The sequence below is a fragment of the Bombina bombina genome, chromosome 7 (assembly GCF_027579735.1).
Source record: "Bombina bombina isolate aBomBom1 chromosome 7, aBomBom1.pri, whole genome shotgun sequence".
Taxonomy (NCBI): Eukaryota; Metazoa; Chordata; class Amphibia; order Anura; family Bombinatoridae; genus Bombina; species Bombina bombina.
Genome location: NC_069505.1, coordinates 551,374,958 through 551,391,240, shown reverse-complemented (window position 1 = coordinate 551,391,240; position 16,283 = coordinate 551,374,958). Strand labels below are relative to the sequence as shown.

At 41.8% G+C, this 16,283-nt stretch overlaps 1 protein-coding gene across 1 annotated transcript in view; it reads left to right on the top strand.

Moving 5' to 3' along the window:
• Positions 1-16,283, top strand: part of GABBR1 (gamma-aminobutyric acid type B receptor subunit 1) — a 276,841-nt gene that overhangs the window by 4,931 nt on the left and 255,627 nt on the right. The window contains exon 2 of the mRNA XM_053721871.1: positions 11,015-11,035. Coding sequence (XP_053577846.1) covers positions 11,015-11,035 — 21 coding nt within the window. The remainder of the gene's footprint in view (positions 1-11,014; positions 11,036-16,283) is intronic.

The window sequence follows — 16,283 nt, the reverse complement described above, 5'->3', positions numbered from 1 at the left end:
CTTTCTGAAGGGTCTCTGCGTTATGCAATATTGCGTGAGACTATAACAGAGTTTTTATTTTGCTACTGTTTATTGGTGTGTCTCCATCCTTTGTGACTTAGAATGGCACGCACGCGCTCAACTATACTGTTTCCTTTAAAATTTAAAGAGATACAGGAGAGCATTTGAGCTCTTAATTAGCTACTTCGTCTATTACAGCTGCTCCTTTGCTGATTACAAATCCAAGGAGCTGAGTTGATCCTGGCAAGCATTCCCTAAGGAGGGAGCTATCTCTTCCCTAACTAAGCGTACGTTCCTATTGAGGACAGTTGTGCTTTCAAAGACCCCATGGATAAAAAGTTGGAGGGTCTTCTCACAAAGCTATATGTTCATCAAGGACTTCTATTGCAGCCGACGGCCTGCATTGTAACTGTCACAACTGAGGCTGCTTTTTGGTTTGACACTCTAGAATGAGTCTCTTATGACTGAGACTTCTTTAGGGGAAATACAGAATATAATTAAGGCCCTTAAGCTGGCTAATTCTTTTGTTACGGATGCCGCCTTTCAGATCGCCAAATTGGCGGCTAAGAATGCAGGATTTTCCATTCTAGCGCGCAGAGCCTTATGGTTAAAATCTTGGTCTGCGGATGTGTCCTCTAATCCAAACGTTTGACTATTTCTTTCAAGGGGAAGACCCTATTCGGGCCTGACTTGAAAGAGATAATTTCTCACATTACGGGAGGTAAGGGTCACCTCCTACCTCAGGATAAAACATCTAAGCAGAAAGGTAGACAGAGTAATTTTCGTTCTTTTCGAAATTTCAAGGGAATCCCCTCTTCCTCTTCCGCTAAACAGGAAGGGAATTTTGCACAAGCCAAGTCCGTCTGGAGACCCAACCAGGCTTGGAACAAGGGTAAACAACCCAAGAAGCCCGCTGCTGCTCCCAAGACAGCATGAAGGGGCGGCCCCCGATCTGGGACCGGATCTAGTAGGGGGCAGAATTTCTATCTTTGTCCAGGATTGTATAAGAGACGTTCAGGATCCCTGGACACTAGAAATAGTGTCTCAAGGGTATCAGTTGGAGTTCAAAAATTCCTTCCCAAGGGGAAGGTTTTTTCTTTCACGATTGTCTGTAGACCAGATAAAAAGAGAGGCGTTCTTATGTTGTGTAAGAAACCTCTCCACTATGGGAGTAATTTGTCCCGTTTCAAAACAGGAACAGGGGCAGGGGTTTTACTCAAACCTCTTCGTGGTTCCCAAAAAAGAGGGAACGTTCCGACCCATTTTAGATCTCAAGAGTCTAAACACGTTTCTCAGAGTCCCATCCTTCACGATGGAGACTATTCGGACAATTCTTCCATTGATCCAGGAGGGTCAATATATGACTACCGTGGATTTAAAGGATGCATATCTTCATATTCCTATCCACAAGATCATCACCAGTACCTAAGATTTGCCTTTCTGGACAAACAGTTTCAGTTTGTGGCTCTACCCTTCGGGCTGGCCACGGCACCCAGGATCTTCACAAAGGTTCTAGGGTCTCTGCTGGCGGTTCTCAGACCGCGGGGCATTGCAGTGGCACCTTATCTGGACGATATTCTGATCCAGGCGTCGTCTTATCAGCTAACAAAGTCTCATACCGACATTGTTCTGTTCTTTCTAAGGACTCACGGGTGGAAGGTGAATCTAGAAAAGAGTTCACTAATTCCACAGACAAGGGTTCCTTTCCTGGGAACTCTAATAGATTCTATATCCATGAAAATCTTCTTGACGGAAGTCAGAAAGTTAAAGATTCTGAATACATGCCGATCCCTTCAGTCCAATCCTCGGCCATCAGTGGCTCAGTGCATGGAGGTAATTGGATTGATGGTGGCGGCAATGGATATCATTCCGTTTGCTTGTTTTCATCTCAGACCTCTACAACTGAACATGCTCAGACAGTGTAATGGAGATTATACAAATTTGTCTCCTCAGATAGATCTGGATCAGGAAACAAGAGACTCTCTTCTTTGGTGGTTGTCGCAGGATCATCTGTCCCAAGGGATGTGCTTCCGCAGACCCTCATGGGTGATAGTGACAATGGACGCCAGTCTTCTAGGATGGGGGGCAGTCTGGAATTCCCTGAAGGCTCAGGGTGTGTGGACTCGGTCGGAGTCTCTACTTCCAATCAATATTCTGGAGTTGAGAGCAATATTCAATGCGCTTCAGGCTTGGCCTCTGTTGGCTTTGGCCAAATTCATCCGATTTCAGTCGGACAACATCACGACTGTGGCTTACATCAATCATCAGGGAGGAACAAGGAGTTCCTTAGCGGTGACAGAAGTATCCAAGATAATTCGGTGGGCGGAAGCTCACTCTTGTTATCTGTCAGCAATCTACATCCCAGGAGTGGACAACTGGGAAGCGTATTTTTTGAGCAGACGTTTCATCCGGGGGAGTGGAACTCCATCTGGAGGTCTTTGCCACCCTGATTCTCAGATGGGGCAGACCGGAGCTGGATCTTATGGCATCTCATCAGAATGCCAAGCTCCCGAGATACGGATCCAGGTAAAGGGATCCTCAGGCCGAACTGATAGACGCCTTGGCGGTGCCTTGGTCGTTCAACCTAGCTTATGTGTTTCCACCGTTTGCTCTCCTTCCCCGGGTGATTGCTCGGATCAAACAGGAGAGGGCTTCGGTGATTCTCATCGGTCCTGCGTGGCCTCGCAGGACTTGGTATGCCGATCTGGTGCACATGTCCTCTCTGCAGCCGTGGAAGCTTCCATTGAGGCAGAACCTTCTCATTCAGGGACCCTTCCATCATCCGAATCTAGTTTCTCTGCAGCTGACTGCTTGGAGATTGAACGCTTGATTTTATCTAAGCGAGGGTTCTCTGATTCGGTCATTGATACCTTGATCCAGGCACGTAAGCCTGTTACTAAAAAGATTTACCATAAGATATGGCGCAAATATCTTTATTGGTGCGAATTCAAGGGCTACTCATGGAGTAGGGTTAGGATTCCTTGGATTTTGTCTTTTCTCCAAGAAGGATTGGAGAAAGGGTTGTCAGCAAGTTCCTTAAAGGGACAGATTTCTGCTTTGTCTATTTTGCTACACAAGCGTCTGGCAGATGTTCCAGATGTTCAATCTTTTTGTCAGACTCTGACTAGAATCAGGCCTGTGTTTAGACCAATTGCTCCTTCTTGGAGTTTGAATTTAGTTCTTAAGGTTCTTCAAGGGGTTCCGTTTGAACCTATGCATTCCATAGATATTAAGTTATTATCTTGGAAAGTTTTGTTTTTAGTTGCTATTTCTTCTGCTCGCAGAGTTTCTGAGCTTTCAGCATTACAATGTGATTCTCCTTACCTTATTTTTCATTCCGATAAGGTAGTGTTACGTACCAAACCTGGTTTTCTTCCTAAGGTTGTTTCCAACAAAAGTATTAATCAGGAAATTATTGTTCCTTCATTGTGTCCTAATCCTTCTTCTAAGAAGGAGCGTCTGTTACATAACTTGGACGTGGTCCGTGCCCTGAAGTTTTACTTGCAGGCGACTAAAGATTTTCGTCAATCATCTTCATTATTTGTTGTTTTTTCTGGAAAACGTAGGGGTCAGAAAGCTACGGCTACCTCTCTTTCTTTTTGGCTGAAGAGTATCATCCGTTTTGCATATGAGACAGCTGGACGGCAGCCTCCTGAAAGAATTACGGCTCATTCTACTAGGGCTGTGACTTCCTCATGGGCATTTAAAAATTATGCTTCTGTTGAACAGATTTGCAAGCCTGCAACTTGGTCGTCTCTTCACACTTTTTCCAAATTTTACAAATTTGATATTTTTGCCTCGTCCGAGGCTGTTTTTGGGAGAAAAGTTCTTCAAGCAGTGGTGCCTTCTGTTTAGGCTCCTGTCTTGTCCCTCCCTTTTATCCGTGTCCTATAGCTTTGGTATTGTATCCCATAAGTAAGGATGAAATTCGTGGACTCGTCATATCTTGTAAAAGAAAAGGAAATTTATGCTTACCTGATAAATTTATTTCTTTTACGATATGACGAGTCCACGGCCCACCCTGTCATTTTCTAAGACAGGTCTTTATTTTTATTCAACTTCAGTCACCTCTGCTCCTTGGCTTTTCCTTTCTCTTCCTAACTTCGGTCAAATGACTGGAGGGGGAGGGAAGGGAGGAGCTATTTATGCAGCTCTGCTGTGGAGCTCTTTGCCTCCTCCTGCTGACCAGGAGGCGATATCCCATAAGTAAGGATGAAATCCGTGGACTCGTCATATCGTAAAATAAATAAATTTATTAGATAAGCATAAATTTCCTTTTTAACTAGGTAGTTATTAAATAGTTAATAACTATTTAATAACTATTGTACCTAGTTAAAATAAATACAAAGTTGCCTGTAAAATAAAAATAAACCCTAAGCTAGCTACAATGCAACTATTAGTTATATTGTAGCTATCTTATGGTTTATTTTATAGGTAAGTATTTAGTTTTAAATAGGAATTATTTAGTTAATTGTAGTAATTTTATTTAGATTTATTTAAATTATATTTAAGTTGGGGGGGGTTAGGGTTAGACGTAGGTTTTGGGGTTAATAACTTTATTATAGTGGTGGCGACGTTGGGGGCGGCAGATTAGGGGTTAATAAATGTAGTTAGGTTGCGGCGACATTGGGGGGGCAGATTAGGGGATAATAAATATAATGTAGGTGTCGGCGATGTTGGGGGCAGCAGATTAGTGGTTAATAAGTGTAAGATTAGGGGTGTTTAGACTCGGGGTTCATGTTAGGGTGTTAGGTGTAGACATAACTTTTATTTCCGCATAGGAATCAATGGGGCTGCGTTAGGAGCTAAACGCTGCTTTTTTGCAGGTGTTAGGTTTTTTTTCGGCTCTCCCCCTTTGATCCCTATGGGGAATTTGTGCACGAGCACGTTTTACCAGCTCACCGCTAACGTAAGCATCGCTGGTATTGAGGTGCGATGTGGAGCAAAATTTTGCTCTATGCTCAATTTTTTGCGGTTAACGCCGGGTTTGTAAAAACCCGTAATACCAGCGCTGTCTGTAAGTGAGCGGTGAGCATAAACTGCTCATTAGCACCGCATAGCCTTTAACGCAAAACTCGTAATCTAGGTGTTGGTTTCCTTTGTTGAAGGCGCAGCACTGCACTGCTGGTTGCTAGCTGAGCACATCAGTAAACCAATGACAAGAGGCATATAAGTGCAGCCACCAATCAGCAGCTAGTTTCCAACTCCTGAGCCTACCTAGGTATCCTTTTCAACAAAGGATACCAAGAGAACGAAGCAAATTAAATAATAGAAGTAAATTGTAAAGTTGTTTAAAATTGTATGCTGTAGCATGAAATAACATTTTGGGGTTTTATGTCCCTTTAAAGATCAAACTGTTTCAATGACACTGGGGCTACAAGCCCTGCTGAGTGAGACCAAAGGGAGCTTTACACCCCTCTCCCGGCAGTAGGTTTGCCACCCAGCCATGTGTTCCTCGACACTTATGAGTTACACATGCTGCAGGGTGTGCAAAGGGGAACATGGATTGTGCCTCTGGACTGCACACAAATAGTGACCCTAGACAGCACTATTCATGTTCCCCCCTGCACACCCTATAGCATGTCTAACTCATAGCTGGCTATAAAGACATGGCAACCCTACCCGGCAGGATGACCTAGTAGTGATACAGACAGTAGTGCTTTCCGTCTGCCACTTGACATAGTAACTTAGACAGAAGGGAGCTATGATCTATAATTACAGCACTGTACTGCCAAAAAGTGTCAGATCTTGTACTTTGAACTGTACCTTTTTACCCTGGGCTATTAGCCCCAATACAGTTGCTATTTTATTCATTCATGGCAGACTTTGGCCCTTTTTGTCTCTCCCACAGTGAGACAAACATATGTCGACAGTACTTCTACATTCTTTATAAGATTTCAGGCATAAAAACGACAGCGACATTTTGGGTTTTACACCCTTACTCATGCAATGTCCGAAATGTTGCTGTCGTTTTTATGCCTGAAATCTAACAAAGAATGAAGAAGTACTGTCAACATACATTTTGTTGCATTGAAGAGATGGGGAGAGAACCCTAAGTCTACAACAGCACTGTTATCCCCTTGTAAAGCTGCTGTTCTGATTTATTATTCAGCTGACGCTCCCACAGTGATACAGATGAACAGTAGCTATGACTCTCCTACATCAAACATGCAGTTCCATAATTTCACCACTAGGAGTTGCTCTTGTATATCTCTATTTTCATTGTTTATTAGTTTGTATTTTTTGTAAACAATATTATTGCAATAAAGATCTATATTTCTTAAACGTTTGTGTGTGTTTGTATGTGATGTTTATAGTTGTGTTTAATCCACATATTAGCTGATGTATACTGTCTACAAAATAAGGTTTATTAGTTCTTTAGACTATATATTGCACATCATTCCATATTCTGTTGTATTTAAAAAATATCTATATTTTAGTCTTAATATGCTTTCTTTTTTTGAACTAATATTTGTGTTATATCAGCGCACTTAATAGTGCCAAGATGGTGAGAAAATTAGAAAATATTAGGACATTTCCCATTACTTTATCCTGTCCAAAGTAATCGCACATATAATTTAAATATGAGTTGTCAAAGAGAAAAATTATTTGTCAGATATTTAAAGGGACATAGAAGACAAATAAAACTTGTATTATTAAACTAGAATGTATGATTAAAACAAAAAAAAATCTACTGTATTTCTATCTTCAATTTTACCTCTATCTTGGTTTAGATGAGAGCATACTGAGGTAGGCTCATTGCGGTGCAGGTTTCTTAAGCAGTAAATGGCTGCAGTGTTATAAACTCAACATGTAGAGTGCACTCTAGCGTCAGTGCTGAGTGACATCAGGGAATACCCATAGCCCTTCTGGGTTGTACAACTAGCGCTGCTCATTGGACAAGCGGCGGGTTCAGCTCGGGACCAGCAGTTCTCTGCAGCTTCAGAAATGCACATTACCTATATATTTAACCCATTTGCAGAGAGGTGCAGTATTCTTAGTTTTAGAATTAAATGCTCTAACGGATTTTTTGACTATAATGGCCCTTTTAACAGTACTTCTAGCTATACTGCTTCAATTTGTCAGAGAGTTTTACTACAAAGTGGTGGAAGCTACTGCACTCCATAGCTCCATCTACAGGTTGCTTGTATAACATTTCTATAGACACACTACTGTAGGCACATGTATGCTCCTTAGCCTACTTTAGTCCTCTCATAGAAAGAGGCTACGTTTCAACAAAAGAGAGTTAAATTCAAAGGCCAGTACAGTTGATCTAAGACAATGCTATTAGAATAAGTTGTCAATCACTATAAAACATAAGCTATAGTGCTTTACTTTATGTCGAGGAAACAAGCATCCAAGGATACATTATTCTGGAAGTACAACCTGGCTTAAAGGGACACTAAACCCAATTTTTTTCTTTTATGATTCAGAAAGAGCAGCAATTTTAAGCAACTTTCTAATTTACTCCTATTATCAATTTTTCTTCGTTCTTTTGCTATCTTTATTTGAAAAGCAGGGCTGTAAAACTTAGGAGTCGGCCCATTTTTGGTTCAGCAGCTGGATACTGCTTGCTGATTGGTGGCTAAATGTACCCACCAATAAGTGAGCGCTATCCAGGGTGCTGAACCTAAAATAGACCGGCTTCAAAGCTTTACATTCCTGCTTTTTCAAATAAAGATAGCAAGAGGACGAAGAAAAATTGATAATAGGAGTAAATTAGAAAGTTGATTAAAATTGCCTGCTCAGTCTGAATAATGAAAGCAAAAAATTGGGTTTAGTGGCCCTTTAACTGCAGGTTTTTTTCACACTTATTTTTTTGTTAAAAATAAGGATGCAGATTTTTTTTGTGTGTGTAAAAAAAACAGATTTTTTCATATCTGCTGAAGGTGATAGAAGTGACCCAGTTTGACTAATACAGAATCTTTAGGGTTTTGTTAGAAAATAAACAGTATTTACACCTACAAGGAAAGAACACGCTCTTTAAATTTAGGACAAAACAATAAACATTGAAATAAAACGAAATACAGGTTTCATGTACAATTTACATTCATTATTTTTCTGTCTGTGGACATTGCTGTTTTGTATCCCCACACTTTGGTTCCTTCCTGTCCATTGGGTGATTCTTAAAAAACATTTTTTTTTTACTTTGTTTTTCTAAGTCACTTCAATCTGTTTGAATAACTGCCCTCTATTAAAGGGATACAGAATCCAAAAAAATGTATTTTGTGATTCAGACAGAGCATACAATTTAAAAAAGTTTCCAATTTATATCTGTTATCAAATATGCTTCGTTCCCATGATATTCTGTGTTGAAGAGATACTTTGGTAGGCATCTGAAGCCCTAAATGGCAGGAAATAGCAGTGCTGCCCTCTAGTGATCTTGCAATATAGTAGTTCTGCCATCTAGTGCCCTTGCATTCTAGTAGTGCTGCCATCTAGTGCCCTTGCATTCTAGTAGTGCTACCATCTAGTGCTCTTGCATTCTAGTAGTGCTGCCATCTAGTGCTATTGCATTCTAGTAGTGCTGCCATCTAGTGCTATTGCATTCTAGTAGTGCTGCCATCTAGTGCTCTTGCATTCTAGTAGTGCTGCCATCTAGGGATCTTGCATTATAGTAGTGCTGCCATCTAGTGATCTTGCATTATAGTAGTGCTGCCATCTAGTGCCCTTGCATTCTAGTAGTGCTGCCATCTAGTGCTCTTGCATTCTAGTAGTGCTGCCATCTAGTGCCCTTGCATTCTAGTAATGCTGCCATCTAGTGCTCTTGCATTCTAGTAGTGCTGCCATGTAGTGCCCTTGCATTCTAGTAATGCTGCCATCTAGTGCTCTTGCATTCTAGTAGTGCTGCCATCTAGTGCCCTTGCATTCTAGTAGTGCTGCCATCTAGTGATCTTGCATTATAGTAGTGCTGCCATCTAGTGCCCTTGCATTCTAGTAGTGCTGCCATCTAGTGCTCTTGCATTCTATTAGTGCTGCCATCTAGTGCTCTTGCATTCTAGTAGTGCTGCCATCTAGTGCTCTTGCATTCTAGTAGTGCTGCCGTCTAGTGCCCTTGCATTCTAGTAGTGCTGCCCTCTAGTGCTCTTGCAAATGGATAACATTCTTGCAAAACAGCTGCCATATAATGCTCTAGACATGTGCCGGCTTCTGAGCTTACATCCCTGCTTTTCAACAAAAGATACCAAGAGAACGAAGAATATTTGATAATAAGGAGCCCCTTTTATGTAAGTGCGACTGGACGTGATACGATGTAGTGTATCATGTCCGCTGCACATCGATAAATGCCGACAGCATACGCTGTCGGCATTGATCATTGCACCAGCAGTTCTTGTGAGCTGCTGGTGCAATGCCGCCCCCTGCAGATTCGCCGCTAGCAGGGGGTGTCAATCAACCCAATCGTATTCGATTGGGTTGATTTCTGTCCGCGGCCACAGAGCAAGCAAAAAAGTTATGGAGCAGCGGTCTTTAGACCGCTGCTTCATAACTTCTGTTTCCGGCGAGCCTGAAGGCTCGTGCGGAAACAGGGGCATCAAGTTCCATACGGAGCTTGATAAATTGGCCCCTAAAAGTAAATTAAAAAGTTGTTTAACATTGTATGCTTTATCTGAATCATTGAGGCTATGATTACGGCACTCAGCCGAAATGCGTAAGCCCGTTTGCTACGCTCTTCACATTACCAATATATTTTCATCTTCTTTTTTTAACCTTTTTGGAATAAAGTTTTTGGATTTTACTAAGAGCGATGGTATCTCCCTTTTTCTTTTGAATTATCTGAATCATGACAGAAAAAAATTGGGTTTTATGACCCTTTGAAGTGATGGTGAACGTTCCCCTTTGTATAAACAGTTCCGGAATGTTAGCGATATTTTAGATGGAGATTAATTCATCACTTGTAACGAAGATGAGCTAAGTAGCGCTGAAATTCAAATACTTCACGCTCTGGCCGCCCACTTCAAAAGTAATTTTTTTTTTTTTTTAGCTAGAGCACCAATAGGAGAACAGTTAAAACCATTAGCTCACAAAAGGTTTTTTGAAGTGGGCAGTCGGAATGCAGGGTATTTGAATTTCAGCGCTACATTAAAAAGCAATTTAAATTATATCTTCATTAAAGCTGATTAATTAAACTCTATCTAAATATCACTAATATTCTAGATCTGTTTATACAAAGGGGAGATTTTACCATCACTTTAAGTTAAAAAACAAAATGCCCAAGTTGAATAAACAATATTACAAGAAATCTGGTTGAATACAGAAAAAATCTTTAAAAAAAAACGTGTTTCAGAAATATTTTAAAATGTGGTTTCATAGACCTTGATGGAAGCAAAAATGATGTGGCCAAAGGGAAAATTATATAAGGTGACTGTTTAATATTGATGACGACTGTCTAATGTGCATGTATTTGTTTTCATTCATCAATTATTGACGTGCAATTAACAATTTTTTTTTATCATTTTATATATATATATATTTTTTTTAAATGTCCAAAAACTTAATTGAAATGATAAATTCTGTTTAATCATATTTCACTGACATAAAAGTTACCTAGAAAATAATCATGTTTAAATATTGGGCATGTTCAACGCATTAACACTGAGGAAACAATCTCTGAATGGCTAAAACAGGAAAAAAGGGGTTTTCAAGAGGTCAAGGCAGTTCAAATAAATCTAAAAAGCCTGAAAAAAATCTACTTAAAAATGTTTTCTAAAGGATTACAATGCCGATGTCTAATTCTGTCAATACAGAGTGTTGGTGAGGTGACTGCAGTGCAAAACCAATGAAAAACCACATTATGGTTTCTAATGTTGTTCAATAGATTTGAATGGCCTTGAATTTGAAAACCTCACAAAAAGCCATTAGAGATACCACACAGCTCTTGTAATATGTTTCTAACATGGCAAACGCTTTCACTAACCTGTTATGCGCTCTATAGCACATAAGTATGCAAATAATACTGGCCGCTGCTCACCCATCCGTCTTACTAACATGTCTTGCGCTTTCTCTCTCTCTGCAGTCAGGCGCTCGGATTCTTCACGTAAGTCTGTCTCTTGTCTGTCTGCATGGTTGACGTTCCATTCCTGCTGTGTCTTTTCGACATGTGTGGTTCTGTTTGTCTTGTGCAGATTTGATTAGTAGCAACAAATAGATTTTATGTTTGTATGTCTCTTTCTTTCTTTCTTTCTTTCTCTCTTTATCTGTCTATATTTCTCTCTCTCTCTTTCTTTCTCTCTCTTTCTCTATCTGTCTATCTTTCTCTCTCTCTTTCTTTCTTTCTCTCTCTTTCTCTATCTTTCTCTTTCTCTCTCTTTCTCTCTTTCTTTCTCTCTTTCTCTATCTGTCTATCTTTCTCTCTCTCTCTCTCTCTCTTTCTTTCTTTCTCTCTTTCTCTATCTGTCTATCTTTCTCTCTCTCTCTCTCTCTCTCTCTCTCTTTCTTTCTTTCTCTCTATCTGTCTCTCTCTCTCTTTCTCTCTTTTTTCTCTCTCTTTCTCCCCTTTCTTTTTTTCTCTCTCTCTTTATTTCTCTCTTTTTCTCTCCCCCTCTCTCTTTTGTTTTTCTCGTTCACTCTTTTCTCTCTCTTTCTCTTTTCTCTATCACTCTTTTCTTTCTTTCTCTTTCTTTCTTTCTTTCTTTCTTTCTTTCTCTTGTAAAGGTGTATCCAGTCCACGGGTTCATCCATTACTTGTGGGATATTCTCCTTCCCAACAGGAAGCTGCAAGAGGACACCCACAGCAGAGCTGTCTATATAGCTCCTCCCCTAACTGCCACCCCCAGTCATTCTCTTGCAGCTCTCGACAAGAAAGGAAGTATCAAGAGAGATGTGGTGACTTAGTGTAGTTTTTACCTTCAATCAAAACGTTCTTATTTTTAAACGGTACCGGCGTTGTACTGTTTTTACTCTCAGGCAGAAATTGGAAGAAGACTTCTGCCTGGAGGTTTGATGATCTTAGCGGTTTGTAACTAAGGTCCATTGCTGTTCTCACACATAACTGAAGAGTATGGAAAGAAAACTTCAGTTGGGGGGACGGTCTGCAGATTGCCTGCTTTGAGGTATGTTCAGTATATTTTTTTCTAGAGAGATGATAAGGTCTAGAAAATGCTGACAGTGTCTGGTATATTTAAGGTAAGCCTGATACAGTGATTTAACAACAACTGGGATCATGCTTGCAAAAAGGGATAATATTCATGTCAATACCTATATTACTTAGTGTAAAAACGTTTGCATGATTTATAAATAAAAACATTTTTTCTCTGAGGGTGATGAATCTTTATTTGGGGCCTAGTTTCCACATGGCTTGTTAGATTACTCCTAGGAGTACTTTTTTAAGGCCCTCTGACTTTGAGTGCATGGTGGGAGGGGCCTATTTTCATTTTCAGTCTGAGACATCCAGCTTCCCTGAAGGAGTCCTCTGGCTTATAGGACCTCTATAGAGGGTTTTGTTCCTGCAAAAATCGTTTTTAAGGGCAGGTAGGAGCCACAGCAGAGCTGTGGCAGTGTGTTTGACTGTTTGTTAACAGGTTTAATGTTTTTCTAATTCGTTTTTGGGCCTGAGGGGTTAATCATCCATTTGCAAGTGGGTGCAATGCTGCTTTAGTCCCTTATACACACTGTAAACATTTCGTAGAGTTTACTACTTTTTTTCACTGTTTTGCAGTTTATGTGGTAGTTTTTTTCTCTTAAAGGCACAGTACCGTTTTTATTATTGCTTTTTTCACATTTATTAAAGTGTTTTCCAAGCTTGCTGGTCTCATTACTAGTCTGTTAAACATGTCTGACATAGAGGAAACTCCTTGTTCATTATGTTTAGAAGCCATTGTGGAACCCCCTCTTAGAATGTGTACCAAATGCACTGACCTTTCTATAAGTTATAAAGACCATATTATGGCTTTTAAAGATTTATCACCTGAGGTTTCTGAGACTGACAAAAGGGAGGTTATGCCATCTAGCTCTCCCCACGTGTCAGAACCTATAACTCCCGCTCAAGGGACGCCAAGTACATCTAGCGCGTCCAATGAGTTTACTTTACAAGACATGGCGGCAGTTATGAATCATACCCTCACAGTGGTATTGTCCAAACTGCCAGGGTTACAAGGAAAGCGGGACAGCTCTGGGGCTAGAACAAATACAGAGCTCTCTGACGCTTTAGTAGCTATGTCTGATATACCCTCACAATGTGCAGAAGTTGAAGCAGGAGAGCTTCTATCTGTGGGTGACTTCTCTGATTCAGGGAAGGCGTTACTTCAGTCTGACTCTGAAATGACAGCATTTAAATTTAAGCTTGAACACCTCCGCGTGTTGCTCAGGGAGGTTTTAGCGACTCTGGATGACTGTGACACCATTGTAGTCCCAGAGAAATTGTGTAAAATGGACAAATACTTTGCAGTGCCTGTTTACACTGATGTTTTTCCAATTCCTAAGAGGTTTTCAGAAATTATTATTAAGGAATGGGATAGACCAGGTGTGCCGTTCTCTCCCCCTCCTGCTTTTAAGAAAATGTTTCCTATAGATGCCTCTACACGGGACTTGTGGCAGACGGTCCCTAAGGTGGAGGGAGCAGTCTCTACCCTAGATAAGCGTACAACTATTCCTGTCGAGGACAGTTGTGCTTTCCTAGATCCTATGGATAAGAAATTAGACGGTTTCCTTAAGAAAATCTTTATACAACAAGGTTTTATTCTCCAGCCTCTTGCATGCATTGCCCCAGTCACTGCTGCAGCGGCTTTCTGGTTTGAGTCTCTGGAGGAGGCTTTACAGGTAGAGACCCCGTTGGATGATATCCTTGACAGGCTTAAAGCTCTTAAGTTAGCCAATTCATTTATTTCTGATGCCGTTTTTCATTTAACCAAGCTAACGGCTAAAAATTCAGGTTTTGCCATTCAGGCACTTAGGGCGCTATGGCTTAAATCCTGGTCAGCTGATGTCACTTCAAAGTCTAAACTTCTCAAGATCCCCTTCAAAGGGCAGACCCTATTTGGGCCTGGACTGAAGGAGATCATTTCTGATATTACTGGAGGAAAAGGCCACGCCCTTCCCCAGGATAGGTCCAACAAGTTAAGGACCAAACAGACTAATTTTCGTTCCTTTCGAAACTTCAAGAGTGGCGCAGCTTCATCTTCCTCTTCTACAAAACAAGAGGGAAATTTTGCCCAGTCCAAGCCAGTCTGGAGACCTATCCAGGCTTGGAACAAGGGGAAACAGGCCAAAAAGCATGCTGCTGCCTCTAAGACAGCATGAAGGAGTAGCCCCCGATCCGGGAACGGATCTAGTGGGGGGCAGACTTTCTCTCTTCACCCAGGCTTGGGCAAGAGACGTCCAGGATCCCTGGGCTCTGGAGATTGTTTCCCAGGGATATCTTCTGGATTTCAAAGCTTCATCTCCAAAGGGGAGATTTCATCTCTCACAATTATCTGCAAACCAGATAAAGAGAGAGGCATTCTTACATTGCGTTCAAGACCTACTAGTTATGGGAGTGATCCACCCAGTCCCAAAGGAGGAACAGGGGCAGGGCTTCTATTCAAATCTATTTATAGTTCCCAAGAAAGAGGGAACTTTCAGACCAATCTTGGATCTCAAGATCCTAAACAAATTTCTCAGGGTCCCATCCTTCAAGATGGAGACTATTCGAACCATCCTACTTATGATCCAGGAGGGTCAATATATGACTACCGTGGATTTAAAGGATGCTTATCTACATATTCCGATACACAGGGATCATCATCAGTTTCTCAGGTTCGCCTTCCTAGACAGGCATTACCAGTTTGTGGCTCTTCCCTTCGGGTTAGCCACGGCACCAAGAATCTTTACGAAGTTTCTAGGGTCCCTTCTGGCGGTTCTAAGACCGCAGGGTTTAGCAGTAGCCCCTTACCTAGACGACATCCTGATACAGGCGTCAACTTTTCATATCGCCAGGTCCCATACGGACATTGTTCTGGCATTCCTAAGGTCTCACGGGTGGAAGGTGAACGAAGGAAAGAGTTCTCTCTCACCTCTCACAAGAGTTTCCTTCCTAGGAACTCTGATAGATTCAGTAGAAATGAAGATTTATCTGACAGAGGTCAGGTTGTCAAAACTTCTAACTTCCTGCCGTGCTCTTTATTCCATTTCTCGTCCGTCAGTGGCTCAGTGTATGGAGGTAATCGGATTAATGGTAGCGGCAATGGACATTGTTCCGTTTGCCCGCCTACATCTCAGACCACTGCAACTTTGCATGCTCAATCATTGGAATGGGGATTACACAGATTTGTCCCCTCTACTAAATCTGGATCAAGAGACCAGGGATTCTCTTCTCTGGTGGCTATCTCGGGTCCATCTGTCCGAGGGAATGAGTTTCCGCAGGCCAGAATGGACTATAGTAACGACAGATGCCAGCCTTCTGGGCTGGGGTGCAGTCTGGAACTCCCTGAAGGCTCAGGGTTCGTGGACTCAGGAGGAGGCCCTCCTTCCGATAAACATTCTGGAACTAAGAGCGATATTCAATGCTCTTCAGGCTTGGCCTCAGCTAGCTGCGGTCAGGTTCATCAGATTTCAGTCGGACAACATCACGACTGTAGCCTATATCAACCATCAGGGGGGAACAAGGAGCCCCCTGGCAATGTTGGAGGTTTCAAAGATAATTCTATGGGCAGAGATTCACTCTTGCCATTTCTCAGCTATCCATATCCCAGGAGTAGAGAACTGGGAGGCGGATTTTCTAAGTCGGCAGACTTTTCATCCGGGGGAGTGGGAGCTCCATCTGGAGGTATTTGCCCAGTTGATGCAACTTTGGGGCAAACCAGAACTGGATCTCATGGCGTCTCGTCAGAACGCCAAGCTTCCTTGTTACGGGTCCAGGTCCAGGGATCCCAAGGCAGCGCTGATAGATGCTCTAGCAGCGCCCTGGTCCTTCAGACTGGCTTATGTGTTTCCACTGTTTCCTCTGCTCCCTCGTCTGATTGCCAAGATCAAGCAGGAGAGAGCTTCGGTGATCTTGATAGCCCCTGTGTGGCCACGCAGGACTTGGTATGCAGATCTGGTGGACATGTCATCCTTTCCACCATGGACTCTGCCGCTAAGGCAGGACCTTCTACTTCAAGGTTCCTTCAAACATCCAAATCTAATTTATCTACGTCTGACTGCTTGGAGATTGAACGCTTGATTCTATCAAAGCGTGGTTTTTCCGAATCAGTCATTGATACCTTAATTCAGGCTCGAAAGCCTGTCACCAGGAAAATCTATCATAAGATATGGTGTAAATATCTTCATTGGTGTGAATCCAAGGGTTACTCATGGAGTAAGGTCAGGAT